The 26,666-nt window shown below is 43.5% G+C and overlaps 2 protein-coding genes across 3 annotated transcripts in view; both read right to left on the reverse strand.

The window, feature by feature from the left end:
• LOC134101378 (G2/mitotic-specific cyclin-B1-like) overlaps nt 1-26,666 on the reverse strand; it is a 202,480-nt gene that overhangs the window by 163,000 nt on the left and 12,814 nt on the right. The gene's annotated exons all lie outside the window — the stretch shown is intronic.
• Nucleotides 43-3,607, reverse strand: cd180 (CD180 molecule). The gene is made up of 3 exons (XM_062555009.1): nt 3,361-3,607; nt 3,029-3,189; nt 43-2,296 (listed from the first exon to the last, which is right to left on the reverse strand). Exons 1-3 carry the CDS (start codon nt 3,442-3,444, stop codon nt 541-543), a joined length of 2,001 nt encoding a protein of 666 aa, XP_062410993.1. The 5' UTR covers nt 3,445-3,607; the 3' UTR covers nt 43-540.

Here is a 26,666-nt window from a genome sequence, read left to right on the forward strand (position 1 = left end):
TCACAATTATGAAAGACACAATGAGGAAGAACATTTTTACCTTAAAATGTGTTTATGTTAAAAGTTCATTAATGAATATAAACAATATTTAAACATGCATTTGAGTTTATAAATATTAAATGAATAGGCCTACATGTTGGTTTAACAAACATTACAGACACACTGTCACCTTTACATATTTCTCAAAAAATATGTCTTTTTTATCAAAGTTGCTCGTCCAAAATATATCTGTATCAAGTAATCGGATGTTGATTCATTACAAACAATATGCTAGCAGTGGTGGAAGGGCATTATGAAGGTTACATTTCACTATAATCTCTGAGCTATGCTATACGTCCCATCAGAACCCATTGATTCAACTCGTCTTCTTGCCGTCCAGCTAGCTATTTCGCGGTGGCGCGAACTTTTATGACATCATTGGCAAGGCCAAGGGGTCTATAACTAGCCTAATATTAAAAGGGAACTTCTGTATAACCTAGCTATAAAAAAAGATCAGCGATTGACAAAGTAGGTTGATAATGTGTGTTGGTAGGCTACTTTTCACAACTGTGTGTACTGTTCATACCTTTGAGTTTTTTTCACTGCTTTTTTCACTATTGCAACAACAGCAGCCACCACTACAATGATCAGAACAGCTATACAAAATGCTTCCAATCCGGCAAAATTGGTGCAGACCAAGTTCACTTCTGATGGCTTCACCCGTTGATTTGTGAGATTGCAAAGAGTGTCACCAAAATGCATCAATTTATCAGCATTGGCCTTCGCCCAGTCGATAAATTCAATGTTAGAGCAGTTACAGACCAGAGGGTTGTAGCTGAGGTCGACTGAACTGTTGGGCCCTAGACCCTTGATGGAATCAATGTCCACCAGCTCAATTCGATTATGTGCAAAGTTAAGATTAATAGCGGCTGCCGGTGAGAAGAAAGTACCGAGCTTAGTCAGGTAGTTAGCGCTGAAGTCTGCATAGGTTAGCTTCGTTAGGTTACGGAAGAGGTCCCCTGTAATAGCTGTGAGTTGACACTGAGCCAAAACTAGGCTTTCTAGGAGAGGAACGTGCTTGAATGTGTTTGGGTCCGACAACATTCCTCCTGGGACAGGGTTTTCGCTTAGCTCGAGACGAACAAGGCTTTTCAGGCCTTCCAGCAGACGGGGATGCGCTAAGCTGATTGTCGTCATGGAGAGATTCAGGGTTTCGAGCAGCTCCAGGTTCGAAAAAGGAGCACTGGTGCTCAAGTTTACTCTGACGTGTTCGCAGTCCAAGTGCCTGAGTTCTGGTGTGGCGCTGAAAGGCAAAGCATCCCACTGCATGGGAGAGTTGTAGCTCAGGTTCAGGAGACGAAGATGACCCAGACCTTGAAGATGCTTTTCGCAACACGACCCCTCCACTTTAAGTTCACTGCAGCTGAGGTCTAGATATTCCAGGTGGGACAGATTCTGCAGACAGCTGTTGAGAAAGATGAGTTTTCCCACGTACACCCCCATGTCACGCATAGACAGCGACTTCAGCGAGGGGAAGCTGTGGGCACTGATGTCGCACACGTTCTTTAAGGCGTTCCGATCAAGATTCAGCTCTGACAGTTTACCCATGGTTGTTATCTTGTCCGGGAAGTTGTTAATGTGCAACTGTGTCATCTCGAGAATCTTCAGCCCTCCCATGCACTCGAACGTGGCATTCGAGACGCCGGCCCAGTGCTGCATCTGAAGGTTCAAATGGGACACGGTCACATTGCACAGGGAGCGGAGGCTCACTGCGGTGATATCCCATCTCCGTTCGCCCTCGAAGGTACCCAATCTGAGCGTCTCTGTTGTCACACCTTCGAGGCCCGTCAGCACCACTGAGACATCCACTCTCGCAAAACAGTTGGTGAAGTCCAGACTCCTGAAGCGTAGAGACCTGAAAGCTCCAGGCTCCATACTCAAGATGTCGTTGCTTCGAAAGCTGACTTCCAAGTCCTCCTTGGCGCCCTTGAATACCGTCAGGTCGGACGCACTTATGCTCGGGATGTGATTCCTGGCCAGATTGAGCAACTTCATCTTGGTCATACAAATGGCAGCGAGACCCTCCAGTGTATGGAGGCTACTACTCGAGATGTCCAGCGTCTCCAACTGCAGCTTAGAGATGGGGAGATGCTCCAGGTCCCCTATGGCTGTCTGGGGCATGATGAGGTGCGCCAGAGACTTTAGGCCAGAGAAAGCTTCCACAGAGATGAATATGAGAGGATTCCCTGTCAGGATGAGTGTTTGCAGCTTGGCCTGAGCCACAAAGGCGTCCTCAAACATGAGATCAATACGGCACCTATAAGGGTGACATTAGGTTGTTTTGGAATTACATTATTGGCCATTTTGCTGACAACTCTGTTCTCACAACCACAACCTTCTGGTGTTTTGTTTGGAAGCTCAGATCCTTAACCACTACAGTACATACAGTAGGTTATTGCTATTGCATAAGAACACATACATAACCATTCCCCTCAAGATGCCACAATCAATGAAGACAGAGATAAAGAAGATACTGAATTCATATTACCATCTTTTATAGTATATTGTATAATATACAGTGGGGAGAAAATGTCTTTGATACCATGCTAAAACAGGAATATACTGTATGTGGGGCTATTGTGGGGGATGATGTGGGGCTATTTTAAATTCCAATGGCCAAGGAAACTTTATCAGGATGCATAATATCCTGGATCCATGAAATAGCTGGCCTTTAAAAATAAAAATCTGCCTGCCCCTATGTTAACCCTATGTGTTAAATTCCCATAGGGTTACACAGGGGGTCGAATACTTCCTTCCCTTTAGCATTTAAGGAAAACATTTATTTATTTACGATACATTCTTCAATCACAAAGAAAATTGGTGTCCTTGGCGGTTTGATTTTTACTCATTTTTTGAATGAAGGCATTAAGATCAATTGTCAAATGATGATTTTATGTTCCTGTTTTAGCATTGTATCAAATACATGTGCTCTCCACTGTAGGTGTGTATCAGTACTGTATATAACACCTGTTGATGTTGAGTCCCTCACCTTGTCAAGTCCAGCGACAGAAGCTCACTGAAGCTGCCGAAAGTGCTCTTGTAAAGGTTTGGTAAGTTGTTGAAGCTAAAGTCCAGGTTCTGAGTTGTATTGGAAACAATATCTGGTACACTCTCCAAGTTTCGCCCACTGCAGTCATAACCGTTAACAATCTAAGGATGGTTATAGCGAGGGGAAAAATATCTTAAATGTGGAATACCAAACCATATTTTCAGTGAGAAATTAGTTCTTCCAAAATTCCTTCCAAATAACTGATTCATAAAACGGACTAATTTATTTGAATTAAAATGTTTTTTTTTTTTATTGTTATGTCATTCACTTACCTGAAGACACTGGTACTTTGCAGGAGGAGTTTGTCCACAGACCAACTGAAACATTAGCACACACAAGATCAGTTTTCTCCCCATTCTGAGCTAAGAGAAAGATGACCATCCAACAGCACCATCCAAATCACGAAAACAGTACCAAACCAACAGGGTAAATGCCCTTAAACTTCCACGTAGATTTCATTTCAAATAGAGGAAATATGAAACAAAGGCCATTTCATGGCATCCCTGAACATGGGCATTTGTTTTTGCCTGAACGGGGCAGTATCTGTTCCTCTATGAGACCACACTGTGTTTCAGCTCTGCCCAACTATAGGAGAAATCAAAACTTTTGTCCATAATAGTTGAACTACTTAGCATTGTCCTAATGCTCATTTTCTCACAAAGAATACCTACAGTAAGGTGATGTGGTATAATATGAAGTTACATTCTTTATTTTACATTTACATCTATTCATTTAGCAGACACTTACATTATTTGTTTTAAATTAAAAATAATAAAAATTTTACCATCCTAATTTATTCTTTAGAATGACTTTATGCTCCAAACATTTCTCTCCATTAAAACATGCAGCGTGTGCTAATAGCACAGCATTGACTTGTTATGCCTTGCCTGGCCTACAGGGGGCAATCCTACACCTTATCATGATATAAAATCTCCAGTCAACGCAACATTTTTGCTACAGATGGTTAGCCATGACTCAACCTCTTTAGCCAGTTGGGAGACAAAGAATGACTTGGTCTGTGCTCTAGAAAAAAAAGATTGAACAGAAATGAATGGTTGTGAGATCAGGACAGCTTATTGAGCAGACCCCTTTGGCGTGGTCAGTGCGCAACTGGGAGATTAGTACATATTCAAATCCAAATGTTAATACACAGAGCATGATACAAGATGGGATTTAATGTCTTTGTGTATTAACAGTACATAGCACCAATGGATTTAGTGGCTTTTCATATAAAAAATCCATCACGCCGACAAAGCTCTTCATATAAAATGTATGTCCTTTCCCTGGTAATCTATTTATTCATTACTCTGGTGTGGTGTACAGTGAAAGCGGCGGTGTGTGTAGACGTCCTCTTGGACATCACATGAAACAGCTGAACAAGGATTCAATAGAAACAAAGCATTCCCACTGCCTTTGTTCTCAGATAAATTGCACCACAAAGAACAGCTTTGTGTGTGTGTGTGTGTGTGTGTGTGTGTGTGTGTGTGTGTGTGTGCGCGCGTGTGTGTGTGTGTACACATACACATACACATACACATACACATACACATACACATACACACACACACACACACACACTTCTCTGTTTTGTTATGTGTGTAATTTACAGATTGTAAACAGAACACTGTTCATATGCCCAGACATGATTAAGCAATGAGATCTTTTCCAATAATCATTATTTGGTACAGTAAGTTTCAAACTACAGCAAGTAAGTCATGAACATCTACGTCAATCCCCATTGTTTCTCGCAACATCAAATAAACGGAAAAAAAGAATGCTAGAAATATGTTCCCTTCCACTCCGCTTCAATGGATGTTAATACAGTTTGCTGGGCAAGATCAGGGAGGGAGGAAGCAGCTAACATGTCTCCTAAGACCTCCATATTTATTGCATCAATATGTTCTGGATTGCACCATAAAGGTTTTTGCACTCAAGGCCACAGGAGTAGCTGTTGTAAAGATAAGGAGTGCTACACTAAATGACTCCATTAAGACGGCAGTAACAGTTTTGGCAAACTGTTAGCTCACCGCATTAAACTCTGTTTACCAATGAAGAGATATGTTTGTTCATTTTGAGTCAGGTTATATACAGTTAAGAAACTTGTCTTTCTTTATTGGGGGGAAAAAAGTGAAAATGAGACTTGAGTTCATGATCAGCTTCTCATGACAACATCTAAAATTTCCCTTGAGATGAATAAAGTATCTATCTATCTATCTATCTATCTACTGTATCTATCTATCTATCTATTTTTATCTCTTGAAACCACATTCAGTTTCAGTTGCAACACTGGTTTTACTGCTGAAAGCTCACTAAGTGCAAGAAAAGAAATGCGTCCAGAGCATTTGTAATCAGAGAATACAGATTGTCCATAAGCTATCCTTAATGTATACAAAGTCCCTTTATTAGGTTGCCGCTCACATGACATAAAACCCTACTTTGGATCACAATAAAACATGACCTCATGAAGGTTGACTGTGGAGGATTTATTGTCTTTTGATGCATGTTCTTTTATAGGCAACTAGTTTTTTTGCATTAATACTCAACATTTATTTGGATGATATACCTTTATGATCATGTGAAGAAGGACAAATGGCACTAGCCACAAATACACCAATCAAACAATGCAGAATATAAGAGTGGGAACTCCTGGTCACAAAGGCACAGGGTTGCTATATTTCACCAAAACACATCAGTTAGCATGCTAGTCAGCTTTTATCAGCACTTAGCAAGGCAAGTGCATGGGCCTTGCATTTTTATTTAGCCTTGCCAGTTTTAGAGAAAAAATCTTCACTGCTGTTTTACATAACGCCCTGTATTTATTTGCCTCTTGATTATAAATACCCCAAACTGCATTCACCTTGCTTGAGCGTAGCAGTGGGCGGAATGCACAGTACAGGGGCCATTGTGTGTTGGTTGCCTGTCGTGACAAAGGAGCGCAACGATTACCGCCAGGCTGTGCTTATCCGCGCCCACATCAGCAGCTTCCATCTAATTACAGTCCAGTCGTGATGGTGCAGATGCTCTCACGCCCACTCCCTGATATTACTAAGCAAAAAAAAAAAAAAAACACAACAGAGGCAAAAGTAGGATAGAGAGAGGGACAAGAGAGGGGTGGGGGGGGGGGGCATTGCACAATTTGGGTCGTGTATTGAGGCCACATGTAGATGCCCTGGCGTTGGGCATTGGGCATTGGGCAGCGGAGGACCCCTTGTACTGCTCGGTGAGGCGCAGGCGTGGGCAAGGCACAGGCGGAGTCAGGGGGAGGATCAGGAGGCCGGGCACAAAGGAGGCGGCCTGCAACGGCGCGGCTGCTCCCCTGACCTACATCGCTAAATTAGACATCAATGAGCGAGCCGCACGTGAGCGGCCCCCGCGCAGAGCCCCTTGATCCTCCCCAAATTTAAATGGTCCTGACAGCAACCCGGTGCATCAGGGCGTGGCGAGGGCAGGGGGATGGGTGCAGTTGGGAATATAGGGGGTATTAAAAAAGAACAGTGCTCAGGGGAAGAAAGGACAGTATCCCTGTCCCTTTTCCTTGCTCCCTCTCTTTTTTTTGTCCTTGCATTCACACCCCTCCATCCAAACACCTCCCCCCACCCCACCCCACCTCACCACACCCCGACCCGCTCCACCCCCCGCCCAGCTGTAACCCCACCACCACTACTCCACCCACTGTTAAAAGAAGGGCAGACTTCAGAATACAGCAGAACTAAAGCGGCTCTCGGCATTGAGGAGAAAGGGAGGGAGGCACAATAACAGTAACAGCCTCTTGCCTGAAGCCTTCGGCCTGAAGCCTTTGGGGCAGCAGGCAAGTGAGGGTGGGGAAGAGGGACAGGAGGAGGGGGGGGGGGGGGGGGGGGGGGGGGGGGGACGATGGCGCGAGGAAACTTTTCCCACAGCCTTGAAAAACCATGTTTGGGTTTCTCCTTTTTTTCTCTTTCTTTGCACAATCACAAAGGTTGCTGTACATAGGTTGCTTGCTTGCACAAACTTGTGTAATCTATTTCTGACTTTTTTGGAAGGAGGAGGGGGCTTTTTTTATTATTACTTCTCCTTTTCTGTATTTTCAGAGCCTCTCACCAAATTATTTATACAACAGCCCTGACAGAATTTAGATCCTGAGTTCATACATTTAGACCAACAGCCACTTCAAGGGAGAAGCCTGAGCGTATGTTTAAACCGAACGATCCCACAAAGCCAATATTAGTGTCGCTGACAGATAGTCAGCCTTTTTTCATCTTCTCCTGAAACCAAACGGTTCCTGTCTTTGACAAACCGGGTCCATCGTCTCTCCGAACAAAGACAAATGTGAACTCGAAGCATCCCATGTGCCTCGTAGCCCCGGCAAACTCATGTCAGGAGTTAATAAAAGCTTCTCTTTATTCCTCCTATCAATAACATTCATCCATGCACAGCTGAGGAGGGCTTTAAATTAAAACGGCGCTGCTCCTATACATGCCCCTTCCCCCCACCGTAGCCTAAAGCCTATTCTCGGTCTCTATCGGTCTCTGTGACTGAGGGCCAGACTCATCAGCCTTGTCTCCCTTGTCTATCTCCCAAGTTCACCTTGCCCATCACCCGGACATACCTTTCCCCTTGCCGTCCATCATAATTTTGATATTACATGCAAGCAGGTATGAATAATACATTGGCCAGGTTAATAAAACAAGGGCAACCAATCTACTGGGAACCAAATGAAAAATATGGAGGCGCGAAGCGATAAATCAAAGAATGGGACAAACATGCCCCTAGACCCAGCTCCACTGATCCTATGCATTCAAGCGAAAGAAAGAAAGAAAGAAAGAAAGAAAGGAGGAAAGAAGGAAAGAAATGCGGAGACTCCAGCCTTTTGAGTTATCCATTAAAGTCTGGGGATGATCAATACTTGTCACAAGATCAGTTGTGTGTGACATAGCCATTAGTGTTGCATTAAAGCACTAAGAAATCTGTAGAGCAAAACACCAGCACTTGGTTGGATTTCAAATTAATAAATTCTTTGTTTCTGGACCGCTAATGTACTCATATAAAAACTATTACGCATGAATGAGAATTAGCTGTAGATTATATGTTTTCCTCTGTTATAGACGACTGTGAACGAAAGAAAGAGAGACAGACAGAGAATAAACTGAAAACAAATTTCAAATAAAATCTTATTAAAAGGATGGGGTCATCTCATCATTTCAAAAAGGTCTTGAGATATCCCTCCAGTCTCTAGAGTTTTTTTCCTGCTCTCTGACCCTCAAATATTTCCCTTTGGTAAAAAATCCCTTCTCCTTGCGTGTTGGTAAATATTTCCCCCAGTGTGGGGAGAAAGGCCATTGAAAAGGAGGTCACTGACTGAGAGCAGTGTTGCTGTGTCTGTCTCTTATGACAGTTCCACTTGAATGCAAGCAATCTGGGAGGCAGATATCCTCAACTTGCCCTGCATTGACTTTAGCTGGAATTAGTTTGAGTACATTTTGTGACTTGGGCGCAAGCCAAGGACCCGGTCGCTATATCCTCATGTTGCAATTGATGACCATGGAGCTCAGTTTTGAATATGAAAAGGCTGGAGGTTCACATGAAAATGACTGATGCTGTGTTGGTAGAGCCACACAAACGTGTGCAACTTGTTATCACGTGTGGAAATAGCAATAAAGGCAACACTGGAATTGGAATGATGCTACTTTTCTAGCACAGGAAGTATTAAGTTGGCCCACATGCTCCCTTCATTTCCCCACCCTCTCTGTTTCTTTGCCTCTCTCACTTTCCTCCATGCTCCCTTCTTCTTCTTCTTCTTCTCTCTCTCACTCTCTCTCTCTTTTGGTACTTTGGTTTATTCTGACAAATATACTGTAGTACTCATGCAAATTGTAGGTGCATACTGTATGTGTATCGGAAAGAAGAAGTAATAAAGCACACAAAGAAGGAAAAGGAGACAGCAACAGTGTGCTGGTGTATTTGAAAGAGAGAGAGAGAGAGAGACAGAGAGAGAAAGAGTGCTGACGACAGGAAAACATTCCAGACGCTTGCAGAAGAGCGCAGGCAGCAGCAGCAGTGATGGAGGTGGTGGTGGAGGAGGCCCATCCATTGGCTCCTGTTCTCGGACGATCTGTTAACTCCATGTTTACTTTTGCGTTCTGGAGAGAGGTCTGTCTCCTTCTCTCGCCCCCTCTCCCCACACACACACACACACACACACACACACACACACACAACCCCCTCCCCACTTCCCGCCCTTTCTCTCCCTCACTTCATTTTGTCATTTCACAGCTACAGAGATAAGCCTGCTTTTGTTTGTGGAAACGATCAGTCACAACATTGCTCAGCACCGCCGCTGCAGAATTATTGGTTTAATCAATCAACCGTTTGCCGCCTCCAGCCAAAGCAACAGAATGGCCTTGAGGCCCTGGAACAGGCCCCGACTTGTATCTTTTTTTTTTCACCCCCCCCCCCCCCCCCCCCCCTCTTACTGGAGAATGTTGACGGAGCGCTGAAGATTAGCCGGATTACATACAGTGCAGTGATTTTCGTCTCGCACAGTGATCGGAACGCCAATCTATCCCCTCGCAACACGTAGGCTAGGCCAAGCGCTCTGAGAGAAACAGGATGGATTCGCCCCGACGTAGACAAGATAGGCCAAAAAGTTGTGTAATGATGAACAGAAACATATAGCCTCACGCAGTATGTGGACATACTGTACTGTAGCTTGTTTTTCCCCCCCCAAACCCTTGGAGAGCCGCCCATTCCAGTATTACCCATTAGTTCTGGATTCTGGGTTTCTGTCCCTGTCTATCTCCTCTTCCGAGAAACCTGTCAAATTATCCCTCCCTTGGGGTTGATTTGCGGCACATTAAATTACCCAGAGATCACTTAACAGCAGGTATAATTACTCTGCTGAATTATGGGGTTCTGCTTGTTAGGGGTATATTCCAACTTTGCTGGTTAGCGACAGACCACCTCCACTTTGTACAGTTTCAGGCCATCCCTAAAGGTCCGTAATGGATGTCAAGAGATGAACGGTTGAAGTGTCTCATAACCTCGTTTGTCTCCTGTTGAATGATGGTCTCTAATGACACTGTATACATTTTAGAAAGACTTTATCCATGTCACACTTAAAGCTCCATCTTTATCCCTCAAGTTTGTTCACATATTTTGGCCTTACAGTAATGTAGACATGACATGCTTTGCAAAAATAAAAAAAATCTTACCTGGACACACAAGACGCTGTTAAAAGGTAGTAAAGAGCTAGTACACAGGCCTCCCACACAGCCATATAAAAACAAAGTTGTTTAAAGCATTTCAAATCCTATGTTTAATGATCTCATATGATACTAGATAAGACCTACGTGGGCAGTGAATGCCATCTCAGGTATGGCCATAATTTCACCACTGGTATAAGTGGGCAATGGCATGGGTGCTTGAGCTCCACTTTCCCAAGAAGACATCTAACCCTTCTTCATGACACGGAGACCAATCAAGCTAAAAATGGAATCGCCGTAACCAAACAAATAGGTCAGTGCAGCCATATTAAGATCCTGATGTTCTGGATTTTCCATCAATGAGATATATGGCTTTATCTTGACTTTTAGATTTGGGTTTGAGATCCAAAAGAGGTAGGGTGTGTCCTTACCAACTATGTGCTCCGACTGGTATGTATAACTACATGGACTGTCGCAATGTGGCCAAAGTAAAACATAGTCTATGTGGAATTCCCCATAACAACATTCTTGGATTTAGCCAATCTGTATTTTTCCTATATTATGCCAGTGTTTACCAACACTCAGAGTTTAATGATTATATTTTTGGTGTGGACTCTCAGAATACTTGCCATGGGCGTCACGTCACATTTTCCTTGGCACAAGCAAGGTTGTGTTGGGTTGTATTTTAGACGATGCACGGTAATTTGTTTACTAAGCGGCGCGTATAGCACATGGTTTAGTCAACACAAGCCGGTAGTGTCGTGGCTTGTCACCATGTTTATAAAGAGATCAAAGTGCCTGTGTGGCGGGCTCGGATTTCACGCCGGGGACACGGCGATCGGTGAGGGTGCCACGGCTTCATTGCAGCGCTGACCTTTATTACTATGCGGCTGGAAGCCACCGCCAGACATGTGGCTCGGGCTCGATCATATCAGTTGATCACTGCGTAATGTGCAGACTTCACGGCTTCCCCTTTAGGAGACCACACTGAGGAGAGGGATGAGAGAATAAAATAGCATTGGTGACCACCAGGGTCAGGCAGCATGCATAGTCACAAACCACACTGATGGTTTGAATGGAGATGATTTAGACGTCTGACAGTATGGCATGGCATATGACATAAAGAAACATATCTTTGTAGGCCTACATGTTTATACACTACATTACCGTTCATTAGATATATTTTGGTTGGTTATCATAGTTGAAAAGGGAACTTTGAAGACAAAGCTTTTCTCAATGCTCACATTTCCAGAAGAAGAAAAAAACTCCCAGAATTCCTGTTTCGACACCTGTGATAAGTCGATGCCAAAGCCAGCAGAGTGGATCTGGAAAAAAACCAAGAGTAGTCATTCACAGACGAAAGCTGTCAACTGTTCTGTGGACTGAACCTTACCCAACATCACCCCCATGCATTCCAGCCCTCAGGGAAAACACAACAACAAACAAAACATAAATAAAAACAAAACAAACTGCATAATTTAGACAGCTATCTAAAAAGGAACTTCTCCTGAAACATTTTGAAAGTATTGCCACATGCACGCAAAGACATCCAAGACATCATTATAGCCCTGAAAGCCATGTGACTACTTTTGATTCATTTTTATATTCCTCTCCTACGGAGGCAGAGAGTTCAGCATTAATAGTGGGGGCCACACCCGGGCCCCCGCTGACAAAGAAGTGGGCGAAACGAGGAGATTTGAAGTCTTTCTTCAAGGCCCCCGGCTCCCTGGCAGCTGTTCCGAGCCCCTCTCTGAGATTCTGTGTCCAGGCCCAAGCATAACAATAATAAAGGGCTGTTTATTTTAGCGCTGGAACCCAAGCGATGACCCGCCAGTGACTCTCTCCTTTCCTGGGAAGAGGGGGGAAATGCAATGAAACTGTGGTACAAGAACTTGGCCTGAGAAATATTGGCATAGCCCACACTGACATGCAGCTATTCCCTTACAAAATACCCTTTTGTAAATCAAGGAGGGAGGGGAGGTTACTGGGGCGGTGGTGGAAGAGGAGAAGAGAGGAGTAGTTTTAAGGGAACCATTCTATTTCTTTAGGAGAGTGCTTTTAGAAAAGTTCCAAGGTAACCACTAAAAAGAGCAAAAGAAACTCCAAAGTTTCAAAACGGGACTCGATCAAAGGACATCCCTTAAGCTAGGCGTAATTAGCAGCTTGTTGTCACTCACACTAACTGCCTGTCTTTGATTGCAGTCTGTGACCAAAAAGAAAAAAAAAACAAAAATGGCACCGGCAACAATAATACATATGATTAGACATAATAGCAGCAGCACATACTGTAAGACTGTGTGTCGTGTAGTAGGTAGCCCACACTGATTACATGGGCATATCGTTTTTTTCGGTCTGTATGTCGCGAGCCGGATGAAAGGGTAATGCGCCTTTGTTTTTTTGTGAAGTGAAGTGAGAAGCAAGCTCAGCTGTACAATGCTGCACTGAATGGATTCATTAACACTTCAAGTCCTTCCGGAATGTGGTCCACATTGCTGTACTTACTGCAAACAGTTACGTGGGCGTGAATGAGTGAAGAAAATAATGGACAATATGAAAACGGTACCAACTAACTCTCTCACTCTTTCTCTCTCTCTCTCTCTCTCTCTTTCTCTGTGTGTGTGTGTGTGTGTGTCTCATACACACAAACATACTGTACACACACACTAACCCTAATACAAACACACACATACCAACATAATTGTGTTTGCATAACAGGAATAAAAGAATCAGGGCAGGCACAAAGGACTGATCTCTGGAACTCCTGGCAAGAAAGAAAAGCTGCAGTGAATGAATTAATCAACACATAGATCTTTCCGGATTGCACTCCACATTGCAGCTGTGTTGATTTATGCACCTATAAGAAAGAGAGGATCAGTGTGTGTGTGGGGGGGGGGGGTGAATGTGGAGGGGTAGGTGAATGTGGAGGGGGCAGGGTTGGTTTTGAGCAAAGAGAAGAGTTGACTCAGAAAGATGAAGAGAAACGAGATGATGGAGAGAAGCTGGAGGATGAGAGGGGGTGGAGAAGAGGGAGATGGAGGAGGAGGAGAAAGAGAGAGAGACAGAGAGAGAGAGAGACAGAGACTAGAGCAAGAAGGGTTAGGCTCAGAGCACAAATCCCTTCTCAGACGCAGGGGCCAAAAAAGCGTCCGAGTCGCGGGAGAAGTGGCGGGCGTGCGCCGTGCAGGGCCCACACCACCACCGCCGCGCGCATTAGCGCTCCCAGTCTGAGCAGGATTTAGGCTCAGGGCTTTAGCGCAGATCAGTCAGCGGGTCCCCGGCCGGCCGCGGAGGTCAGCGCCTGGTCACCCAAAAACGGCATCAGGGTCAACTCACGTCACAGCATTAGCGCAACACCTGCCGGTGCCCTTTGCCAACTCATGGTATTGCCCATGCTTTAGTGAATTAAAGGATTTCACCTGCCCAGTATTCACCGCTGCCATTATTACACCCTCCATCACTTGGACAAATACAGATTGTGGTATTGTTTTGGCAGCAAAAATTAAACAATATAAGTATATACTGTATATATACATGTAAATATCTTTTTGTTTTAATAAACTTAGATTTATTGCAAAACTGAAGCAAAGCATGGCAAAAGTCCATTTCATAACAAACATGGCCCTGTGTTTTGTGGAAACAGTTGATGACTCAGTCTCTCCCTACACAGCTGGCTGGGGAAAACATGGCATCAGATGACAGCATGAATGGTAACTACATAGTGTTGGCAGCCCATGCCTACATTCACCAAATCACGGCCTTGTGACGTGAAAGAAACAGTGCGGTCTGAATGAGAGAAATGTCACATCCACCAGCGGCAAAGAGAGAAAGAGCATAACATTGCTTTTTGAAAACAACCACTGACAATATTTAACGGAGCATACATGTACGCTTGCCATGGTTACGATGACGTGACGTACATAACCTTTGCACCAGCATAACACAACATTGGTATACTGGCAATACAGACATTACCAACTTAGCCAAAGCCTCTTTCACAAGGTAAAAGCAAACATACGTCTGAAATGCATTGACGGGGTCTTGAAAGCCATATGACATATGTGCATAATAATTATTCATGTAATGCTAATTTGTACTCTCTCTGAGAGAAATCAAAACAACACAGACTGACACAAGATGGTCTCAATTCCACATGGAATAAATATGGTAATGTGCACTACAGAGAGACTGTATGAACAGTAATATTGGAGAAATGTGAAACTTCATTGCTCCAGTTACTAAAAATGAAAATTGCCAAAGGTAAGTAACATTTTTATCACTGGCACACGCCATTAACGTTCGAGTGAGATCTACATACATTTATTAGTATTACACACACACACACACACACACACACACACACACACACACACACACACACACACACACACACACACACACACACACACACACACACACACACACACACACACACACACACACACACACACACACACACACACACACACACACACACCTTACAGGTTAGTGTTCTATTTCCAAATAGACAAAACAATTAAACCCTCCTTATCAGCATAAAATACCAGTTAGCCTAGTCATTACAACATGTACATGTTTTGGTTCGAACACGTTTGGCCTCCATTCAGAACAGCTATACCCAAAGGCTATTACAGGTCAAGCAACTGGCAATGTCAACAGGAACAGGGACATGCAGTGCTATCACCCGTATCAGCCATTAAAAGACGTATTGCGAAACCTCCGTCTGCTGAAGCTACTTCTGCAACATTCAACCGCAGAGTGTGTGTGTGTCGTCCTCCATAAATTTGTAACTGCCTGTTTTCCCCTCCTTCAAGCTGCGCACTTGTCTCTGAGAAAAAAAAAAAACCCTGTCCGTCCCAAGGCCTCTTATGTAAAGACGATCTTTGCAGCAAAGCAAAGCAAAGCAGAGCAGAGCAGCCCTGTACCGAGCACAGCTGGTATGGCTTGCATAAGAGCCCTCCGTATGTCATCTGGCCAGAGTGAATGCTGGCAATCCACTGCAAGCCCGGCTCACAGGGCTGGAAATCTCCTGGTACCACTGAAAATGGATTACGGCCGATTGAGGTTGCTGTCCTGGATTTTTTTCTCCCCCCCAGCTAAAGTACACAAAGAGACAGGGAAAGAGTGAGAGTGAGTGAGAGATAGAGAGAGAGAGAGAGAGAGAGAGAGAGAGAGATGGAAAGAGAGAAGAGAGAGGGACGGAGATCCTGGATTTAGACCACTTCCATAAAATTTGTGGCACCGGCGCCAAAGAGTTATGCACACAATCTCTTGTAACATCCTAATCCGCACATGCAATATTTTACCCCCTTCTTAATGTTAGATTTCCGTGGATTTTAAAATGTTTCTCTCAAATGAAACCGCGACAGGGAACTTTGACATTCATGCAAACGATAGTCTGCTCCAAATGAGATTTAAATCTGAAATGAGCCCAAACATGAACTTAAATGCTACAAATGGAAGGGAATAGTTAATCCCATGTACAGAAGAGAGGGGGGGGGGGGGGTGAGACCGTTCACAATTTTGGACATTACTGGCAAACTGCACAGGGAATGCAGAAAGTGCAAAGAGTCTGCTTGCATGTGCTTTGGCCATTTCATTCTTCAGAAGATGAAAAAAAGGAAAGTGAGCGTGCCTCGTTTGAGGGAAAGCGTCTTAACACGCCAAGGCTCCTGACAGTCAGACGAAAGTGAGCATAAAGACAGTATGTGAAACAGCTGTCACACACGACTCTACCTGTGCAAACACGCGGGTATTCATTAGCTCAATTGTGGCAGTTATCGCACTGCCTTGAGGGGCTGTCTGGCTGATTTCGTTCTGCCGGTGGTTTGCTATACTTAGCACGCCAGGCAAAGAGGGACTGAAAGTCACAATGTCTGTGCCAAGTTACATAAAGCAAAGCTCCTGATCTCTCTGGCATGCTCAGCACATAGTCTCACAATCATAAAGCAAACCAAGGATCAGATAAGAGTCCTCAGACTGGTTTTTATTATGGGTGTTGTATTGTACAGGTATCTGTCCTCAAATAAAGGCTGAATGCACTGCTTAGTTGGCATTGCAACATTTGGAAAGCACCAGATGTTTTCCAAGTGAATGAAGCCCACATAAAATGCAAGTATTCAACTTTGAGTACTTTTAGATGCATTGTATATTCAAACAAAATGACAGCCAGACTTTTTTTTTCTCCATACTTCCAGCATTCACTGGCGTTTGTTTCAACATCTCCCATGAATGCCTGTCACATCCGGTGGCAGCTTGACTGGAGTCGAGCATGACTGCCTGTCCGTCCCATCCATCCAGCAGGACTAGACTATGGGAAGAGTGAGAGAGAGACAGAGAGACAGAGACAGAGTGAGATAGAGAGAGAGAGAGAGAGAGAGAGAGAGAGAGAGAGGTGATGTGCTAACGACTGAAGGCACTGATTAGATGGTAATGCACTTACTTTGGTAAGTGGGGTTAAGTGCTGAGTTGTATAACGCTAATACGTGCGGATTTACCTCGCTTGGCCTGTTGGAGGGCTTGCTCTCGCTCCGACGTTCTCAGGAGCGGGATGGCGGGACACGTGGGGAGCCACAGATGTGGGAGGCGTTTCATCAGGCCAGGATTGGGATGCTGCAGCTTCGGCTGCTGTGACTAGGCCATTTGCCCGAGAGAGAGAGAGAGAGAGAGAGAGAGAGAGAGAGAGAGAGAGCGAGCAAGAGAGACGCTTTCGAAAGTGCATGGCTTTAATGAAGCATCGTCAAATGGAGGCTGTCAAGGGTGAAAACCCGGGGTAATTTGCTCATCCAATGAGGTCAATTAGGCCTCAGCAGTGAAGAAAAAATGTCACAGAAAAGCCAGGTTAATGCCGAAGCGATGTCAGCTAGTTGGTTTTAATGGGAATGTATGAGCAGAGAGGCCTCATCATCTGGATCCTGGTCTTCGGTCTTCAGCACAGGGCTTTCATTCAAATGAAGGCCAAGCACTCGAAAAACTGGAGGGCAGCATTAATGGATGTCTGTTTGTCTGCGGCTGACGTTTAAAGGTCATTACCAAGAGTTGCGAGCTGTTCACATCCGTTTTTTTTTTTTTTTTTTTTTTTTTTAATTGCTGGGACGAATGAATTTCCCCCTTAGTACCCCGAAGGCATGGCAAATCTAGATAAAGATACACACTGCCGCTAGGGACCATACAGAGATGTGAGAGTACATGTTCGCCTTGCCCTTGACTAGTATTGGTTTCTCATTCCATTGCTCAAAGCAGAGCCATTCACGCAACACCGTGCACTAATTTGACACTTTTAGAGGCACGTTTTCATAGGCATCTAGTTATGGCATCATCCTCAAATTCACTTTGATGGCATATGGTCATGTGAAGGTAGCCTGGTAGTAAACCAGACCCTGGAATCTTTCAGATTAAGGGTCTGGCCACGAATAATGAAAATGGCCCAACTTGAGGGGCAGCACCCAGCATACATTTGAAAATCTCACTGCACGCAATTGGATAACACTATCCGACCAATGTTTACATGGACTGATTCGGGACCTCAACGCAATTGGATAACACTACGACCAAAAACAAAAATTGCAGTGCTGTCATCATCAGTTTAGCTCGCCCACTCCTTTTTTGGTTTCCCCCGACGCCAGGGGTAAAAGTAACGTGCATCATTGCTCATTGGCAGAGTATTTGCGGCACAATTCAAATTGTGCTCTCGCAAGAACTCTGGATTTCCAGGATAATGTGAAGGATGGATAAACACAGATTTTGCGCCTAATAGCCATTCAGTATTATGCACTATCTAGTTCTGTTTCCCAGACCAGAGTGCAACACAAACACACATCAACACCAGTTAACATGTTGGCAAGCATTTTCAGTAGCATCTGAGCTGTTGAGTGGGGGTTGGACAGCATTTGTGTGGCTTTTTTACTTCACTAGTTGAAGTCTGAACCTCTTTACTGGTGCTTTCACATCTCGCCACTCAGAAAATATTTATTATGAGAACATTTGTTGTCTTGTGTTGTCTGCAGTAGTATTTTTACACTATGGTCTCAATGGTTGCAATGTAGCTTGAATGTTCACCCTTACTTGTAAATAGCTTTGGATAAAAGCATCAGCTTACATTTTATTTTTTTAAATAATCCTTTTCAGACTCTGCCTGATGAAGGTCTAACGACCGAAAGTTTAACTCAGTAAAGTTTTTAAAAAAAAATTGCACAAAGAGTGGAAGTGTGCGGATTCTTCTTTAAAATTATAAGTTTACTCTAAATCCTGCACCTCACACGGATGAGCGGTGATTTAAAAAAAAAAAAAAAAATCCTTTTTGTAAATTTTCAGAGCACTGGGTACCCAATAAAAATCGATGAAAAGGGTCATGCCCCTACCCATGATAACAGTGTTACACAATGTTACGCAACGTTACACAGTGCAATACCAGGCCTGCAGGGCACACCTCCTCTCCTCCTCCTCATCATCATCATCATCATCATCATCATCATCAAGTCATTGTGGCATTAAAATGAGTTAGACCGTGTCTAAGGTAATTCATTGTGTTGCAGAGCTAAACACTATGGTCATCCTGCATTATCCTTGCAGCCCAGACAGCACAGCTTGCTGAAGCATAGCTTAAGGGAGGTAACTGCGGGTAGGGAACAGGTGTCGATGGAGGATGATCTTTTCACAGTTTGGCCGACCCCTTGGCTGATCTGGAGAGGGGATTTGAGGGCATTGGTTGAGTTGTTCTGAATGACACAGGACAAAAGGTCCCAGCGGACGTTCCTGATACCAGCAGCCATCTCCACCTGTGCTGGAGAAAGCTGTGAAGCCCTTTCTTTACTCCATGTCTGATAAAAAAAAACAGCCATAGCTAAATGAATATGCAAATTTTTGAAACAGTAGATCACTCAAATGTGGTACTTTTCGGTAGTCTATTTATATAAAAAAGGCAAGTTTGTTTATGTACCTCAGTTCATTGAATGATTCAAGAAATCATTATGCTTTAATTAAATGAACACTATGATATAGATATGATATCTATTATCTTATGAAACTCTTTCTTAGAATTGCTTTAATGTTTGCATTGTACCTTTGTCTTAAAGCAACACTAAAGCACCTTTCCTCTGTCGCACCCACGCTATTTGTTTATCCAGCAAATAATGATGTCCACAGCATGATTTTATGAAAGTATGATGCTTTGCGACATCGAAGCAAGTCAAATTTGTAGTTTCTTATTCTCATTCCATCGAACTACAGATCCGTTACCCGATCTGGTAAACGTAAATAGTGCGGTTATAGCCGATAGAAGGGCCGCAAAGCGGCTGCCGAAGTGCCGTTCACCCTGTTACCACTGAAATAATTTTGGAAACATTATTTTAAGGTACAAAAAAACGTTGCTTTAAAGGAACACACCAACATGTGTCAGACTAGGTTACTGCATGCACAGGGAAGAGCAGGGGCATCATCTTATCTATCTCTGGGGTAGACAGCAAATAAGCGAATCTACCAAAAAAACGTTTGCATGTTCCTTTAAACTCTCTTCTATGGCGCAGAACTTGTGAGGCTCCCTCACACAAATAGAAACACTCAAGGTCTCAAGTTCGGAATGGCAGACATATCACACCTGATTAATGAATGTCCAAGTCTAGAACATATTGTGAAAGAGGACAACAGGTGGCATAACTTCACAGTGCCATTACCGAGTCCAAAAGAATGGTGCCTTCAACACAGTTCCATCACAACAGGCAGTCAAGTGATCTATGTAGTTACCCATCCATTATTGCGTAACAACACATCAACAAATTTAAAACTAATACAAAAGTGACCAAAATAATACTACATTTCGATCTTTAGAGCATTCAGAGCTGATTCAGACAGAAACATTTAGTGGACCTGAAATGTATTGGAGACATACGATTACACACTCTGACTTTCAAACACCTACAGCGGGTAGGCCTATACAATGGATCCATATTGCATTTAAGATGTGTGAGTTTAATTAGGTCAATTCCCTTGAGAAGGCGAAAGTAGTCCAATCCTCTGCTGGCAAGCCTTTCGTCCAGGAGAAGTGTGTTGTGGCAGAGGTCCAGATGTTCCCCTGATTATAAGCCTGGGAACTAATCAGCTTGTTCAACCCCCAGCTTGGTTTCTTATTTAACTTTGCTTGTCCTTCGTGCCATGGTGCTAACCTGTAGCATGATGAGATTGAGTCGAACGCTTTACATTTCGGAGCCAGGGCAGCATGTCACAGAGTTCATCACGCAGGTTTAGAAACACACAACAATCGATTTCTTTCTTTTATTTTGTTTGCTTCAATCGCAGAACTCAACCTGCTTATATTTGGGGCAAGCGTCTATATGGGCCAGGCCTTTGATTACTTTTCTTTTTCATAAAACTTTTTCCCGGAAAATAATTTAATTATTTAACATGTGCCTACTTATATGAAAGATAGCCTATCCAATTACATTCACTAAATGTGTGCTGAAAGTTTACTTGGAAGACACTTTATACACATAGCCTAGTACCTGGAGTAACTTTTCCACTTGTTTTCCGGGCAACGCCATTTTAAATTTAAGACTCCATAATTCTATCAACGGATGTGAATCTCATGTTGTTGACAGAAGGAGGACTGTGTGTACTCCAGATGCATACTCCATTTCAGTTTCACTCCAGCAAACTTCTTTCCTTGTGATACACTCCCCTTTTTGAATGCTCACCTGCATTTCGTCAACAACACAATATTTACGTTCATCGATAGACTTACCGAGTCCTAAATTCAAAACGTTAATTTTCAACGATTTATACGATTTGTATTTGATCGCATTATGTTTTTTTTTTTGCATTGTACACAACGTAACAACTTTTCTGATTTATGGTTGTACTATATATTTCATATTTGTAGAGAATATCACTTGAAGGATTAATAGGCTGTATTATCCATTTGAGATCATGCAGCATGTTTATTAGTGGACATGATTAAGCACTCTCCCCCCACGTGTAGGCTATTTCTCTATTCATTCTTACGGTAAACGCTCCCAGATCCAGTAAACATCACACTCCACATCACCACTCAATAAATCTCGCCACTGTCCTGTTTTGATGTTCACTCCTTCATGAACACATTTACCCATAGCCTACAGGAGCTGTGTGGCTTCACGCGAAAAAAAGAAAAAAAAGAGAGAAAATGTTTACCCATTTCAAGAGGTTCAAGTTTACTTTTTCCAAGTTGGAAGTTTTTGGACATGAGCGTTAAAATGCATAAAATGAGTACACGATGAAATCTTTACTCCCGTATTACTGGTGCTGGAGCTGATGCAGGCCTAAGCTAAGATTCAGGAAATCATAAATCTGCTTCAAGCGGCTCTAGAAGAAAATGTCTCCTCTCTAATCAATGTCAGACGTTGGCAAAACTTCTTCCACAATGATACTTTTTGAATCGAGAGGACCGATTATAGTTCATTAATAGAACCTACAAACAAATAAGATAATCATACTTGATTGCTACTGTTATAGAACTACAGTATATTACACAAGTACTGGAGTCTGAGATTATCAACAGCATATTGGTTCCATATATCAAGATGTATTCTGTATCTCCCAACTTGCATTCCCATATCCATGCCCTCCTTGCGTGCCAAGGTGTTACATAAAAGTAAGGTAAAACCGTCATATTGAAAGCTCTATCACGTTACAAACGGAGCTCTATTTACGGTCCTCTGGTATGTTTTGGCCCTGGCAGCTTTTCATAAATCTCCACACATATAGAATGGCGTTAGTGTACGCAGGCATCTTCTCCTTGGCTACCATCAGGGCTATTCATATCACACTCGTTCACGGTCATTCTAGGCCATTCCTTGCCCCATAACTGCAACTGGGGAGTACAGAGAGGGGGGGAGAGTTTTGGAGGGTGGAGGGGGCATCCCATCCCATCCCATCCCACCCCGCCACTTTGGTTTTCCCTCACATCTCTGAGACATGCAACCTTGGGTGAAGTAGCTATTCAGAATTGGACATGCTTAGGAGATTATGTGATGCCCATCGTGGGCAAAAAGAGAGGGTTCATTTCCATGACCATACCCCCCTGAGCTGAGCTCCCACAAAAACACCTTGAGAGGAGACGAAAAAAAGTGCTTATGAATGGCTTAACCCATGGCAGCACATTCTCTGTTCCTTCCGCCCGTCACCCCAAATCCCCCCCCCCCTCACTAGTTGCCTAGCAATGGCAGAGGCCCAAAGTTTGCAGCTGTTTATAGAGACTATTCCCCCCACCCTTGGAAAATAGGGTGGGTGGGTGAGGGGGTGCTGTGATATGTGTTGACGTTCTGGTATATTCTCTTGTGGAGATAAAGCTGCAAAGTATAATTTTTCAAAGAGCAGTCACTTTAAAACATACACTGGCGAAGGTGGAGGTGTCTGGTCTATCTCAACGGGTCGGCAAAAGCATAAGCAACAGAGGTCATGCCAAAATCACACGTTCAAACCCTGACGGCGGAACAATTGTTGTATAAACACATCATAATATTCATAACTGCCAATGGTCTTTCCATATGACAGGAATTACAACTCCCTGAAGAAGCTGGAATTGGAAAGAAAAAAAAAAACTTAAACTGTATTCCAGGGTAAAAGGCATTAGAATAAGGGGTATCATGTTTGAACACAGGTGAACTAAGGCTAGGCCATATCAGATTGAATACAGCAGTGTGTGTGTGTGTGTGTGTGTATGTGTGTGTGTGTGTGTGTGTGTGTGTGTGTGTGTGTGTGTGTGTCTGTCTGTCTGTCTGTCTGTCTGTGCATGCATGAGTGTCTGTGTCCAGAGTTCACCCAGGGTTCAGGTATCACTCTCATTCTCAATCTCTCCATCTCTTTCACACACACACTCACACTTACACTCTCCTGCCCCCCCCCCCCCCCCCCCCCCCTCCCCCCCCCCCCCTCCCTTTCTTTAGCTCACGCCACCACCGCTGAAAAGATGCTTTAGCTGCTAACCACATTGGTCAGCATTAACCCTTTCGGAGCATTTGAGGACAGCAGGTCAAACTGATAATCTTGTAAGTGAGTAAGTGAGGCCCAAATGATGAACTCTGGAGGGGGTCAGCTGGTCCTGCACAAGGGCGACGGCCCTCCCTGTGAATGTACCTGATAGTGACCTGGTCATTACTGTGTGATTCACAAGTGAGATAGCATACGTTATAAGACAGAAATGTCATTGCTTAATTTAGTACTAGTCGATATGGGACTGAACACATTACTTGCTTAATTGAAAAGGTAAACTTAAGCAATAGTACAGAAGAGGAAGCGCTAGTATACTGAATATTATATTGATTTCACTGTTTCACTGTCTCATCGCTGTTTCAAAATGTGATGCAATAATGTTCCATTTTTAGGATGTACAGTAGGAGTGCACATGGCAGTGTCAAGCATCACTGTACAGATTATTGCGAAGGAGGTTCCAGCACCACTGATATCATGAAGCTGACTGAGGCAGCATAAGCAGGATTTGAAAACAGAAGTTTATGCCGGTTTTGCTGTTCTGTTACTGCAGAGAATTGCATAAGGATTTTCAAATCACTGCTGACAGCAAGCTTAAAGCTAGGATAGGCTACCTTTCTTACAAATAAAAAAGAAGGTATTTTTTATCCCCAGAGCCCTAAACTGACTAATTATTATATCGTCAATTGCAGTTACATGCAGCATTGTGACCTGAGGAAGATGCTAGAGACAGCATCATTGCCCTTACAAATGAGAAAATAAAATAAATATATTTTCGAGCCACATTTTGCAGATCTTTGTCCTTCTTTAACCTTTAGTTTGTCTAGCACCTGACAAGTTGGGTAGACATGCGTACACTTTTGTCCCTCATCCTACAAGAAGGATCATGCCATAGAGGGTTGAGGTGGATTTTTGATCATGCCATTTGACTTCAGTAACTATGGTTACATAAAGTGCCATTGTGAAGTCAGCATCCTTTGCCCACATTTGCACAACTGCAGACATTGCGTGACATTGGCTTCCGTCCAACCCTTTGAATATGTCAGTAGCGAGAGTGGCCAGTGCCAAAATGCAACCAATGCATTACGTTGCATCAGATCGGTCAGTCTCTGGAAACCGGTTAAAGGGATGGTTCGGAGTAATTTCACCCTAGGGTCCTTTGCATCATGACCTCAAGCCAAACACTCACCCAGAAGCTTTTGTCCCTTGGTCGAACATTGGTCGAGTTAGCGCTCAGCCGAATGGCTTAGTGCAGGCTCTAATGGAACCAACGGTATACTGTATCTTGTAAATTACCCCACTCATAATAATGCCAAATTTCTACAGCAGTAGCGTAGCAGCCGAGAGTAGAAAGTCATTGTGCAAAGGATCCTGGGGTGAAATTACTCTGAAACATCCCTTTAAGGCACTGAAATACCCCCGTCTTAAATCTGCCTCTGCCTGACCCCTCACACAAACATCGTGGCCTAAGTTCGCATACAGGAAGGTTTAGCATGAGTAAATTGAGATTGCAGGACCAGGTAAACTAACTGGCATCCAATCGATTGAGTGTGTCTGTCACTTCATTGGCTTGATTTATAAGAATGGGAAAAATCAAGAGCTTGGGTCGGATGGGGTGAGGTGCAGCTCTCCACAATCAATTTCAACTGCCCCTATTCTGTAAACACCCCCCCCCCCCCAATTCAAGCCTTGCACATGAGCATGCACGCACGGAAACATCCACGCCTCTTTAATATGCGGGAATCTGGTTTTCAGTTGCAGAAAAATGTTGGTGTGGGGCGTGAGCATAATTGCCATGAGATAAAGATGAGCAATAACTCATGAGTTTCTTGGCCCTGTTCCAGATGACATCCATTGGAGCTCCCTAGCATGTCCTATTCTTAACATGTTCGCCTCTAAAGTGCTATATTTACAGTGGAAAGCCAGCCCTTACATTGCAATAAGGCATATGGAATAACCATGGCATCCGTGTAGGTAAACTTTGAGCATAGCTGTAACACACACCAAATGACCTTGTATGGAAAATGTGCATCTACTGTAACATCTAATCAAACATGGCATTGTGCATAAAATGGTTCCACATGGAAATTCACAGTGTTAAGGCCCGTTCACACCGAGAACGATAACGATAACGATAACGATAACTATAACTATAAATAAATATCGCTCTCGTTAATATGAATGACAACGTTCACACATAAACTATAACGACATGAAGAACGATATCGTTGTTGATCACTTTCAGAGCGATTTTGAGAGCGATAAAAAACAGCCAATCAAAACCCATAATATTCTAGCCATCACATTCATTAATATGAGGAGAGACTTTTGTCTCCAAAAGTCAAAGCCAGTGTGGACGCTTTTATCGTTTTGGTTATAGTTATCGTTATCGCTATCGTTATCGTTATCGTTCTTGGTGTGAACGGCCCTTTATCACTCTTTTATTAAACCATCTCGAAAGTATGTTGTCGCCGTTTCTGTTGTTGTTTTTGTTGTTATTTTTGTTTATGTTGTAATATGTGATGTCAAGACGTGACCCTTTGAAGTTGGTCGTGTAGTCATGCTGACACGGATGGGAAACTCTGGCGTAGATCATCTCACTTTACATCCAAACTTTATGTGTCGGATGCATGTCAAGATGCTGCATGTTAGGACCAGAATAGTGTCTCAGACCGTAAATTACACACACTGCCATGGTTGGCATCTCGTATCTCTCGCTCTCGTTTCACTTTACACTGCATTGCATTTTCTGCAAGACATCTAAAGTCCGACCTGAGATAACATCATATTATTATCACACCTCTTTTCAGAAAGGTATAAACGTCTGTTCTCTGAATCTATATATATACACACACACACACACATACACTGTATATCAACATTCACATGACTATACTGCATATATACAGTACACAATATATGGCTTGGTAGTATTTAGAGATGACAGAATAAAGTAATATTCTCAAATCCACACACACAAGCACATTTTCCATCACAAATATAAATGAAATATTGGCCAGGAGGTGCATGGTGCCAAAGTATGAACACTCTGGAGGCGTAGTTCTAAAATACCCTCCATCCAGCACACATAAACATCAGATGCCGCGGTCAAGTCCCGGCGTCGTTAATATCTCCCTCTCCCTCTCTATCTGCGTCACCAGGCAACAGTTCCTTTGGAATCCCGCCCCCGTTCCAGAATGGCCATCTCCGGTTATTGGCACACTCACCGTGAGATTTCACAATTGTCACTCTGTACTTGGGTCACATTGTGATCTGTTAATTCAATAGAGTCATGTGAGGGGGACCTCCAAAGAAGAAGCTTATGTTTTCAGGTTGGGAGGGGAGAGGGGGGGGGGGTATTCTCAGTGACTTCTACATTCATGGAATATTCACTTCGCCAGCTCCAGCTGCCTGCACTTCCATGAATCCGGGAGATTCAA

Source organism: Sardina pilchardus, chromosome 14, assembly GCF_963854185.1.
Source record: "Sardina pilchardus chromosome 14, fSarPil1.1, whole genome shotgun sequence".
Lineage (NCBI taxonomy): Eukaryota > Metazoa > Chordata > Actinopteri > Clupeiformes > Clupeidae > Sardina > Sardina pilchardus.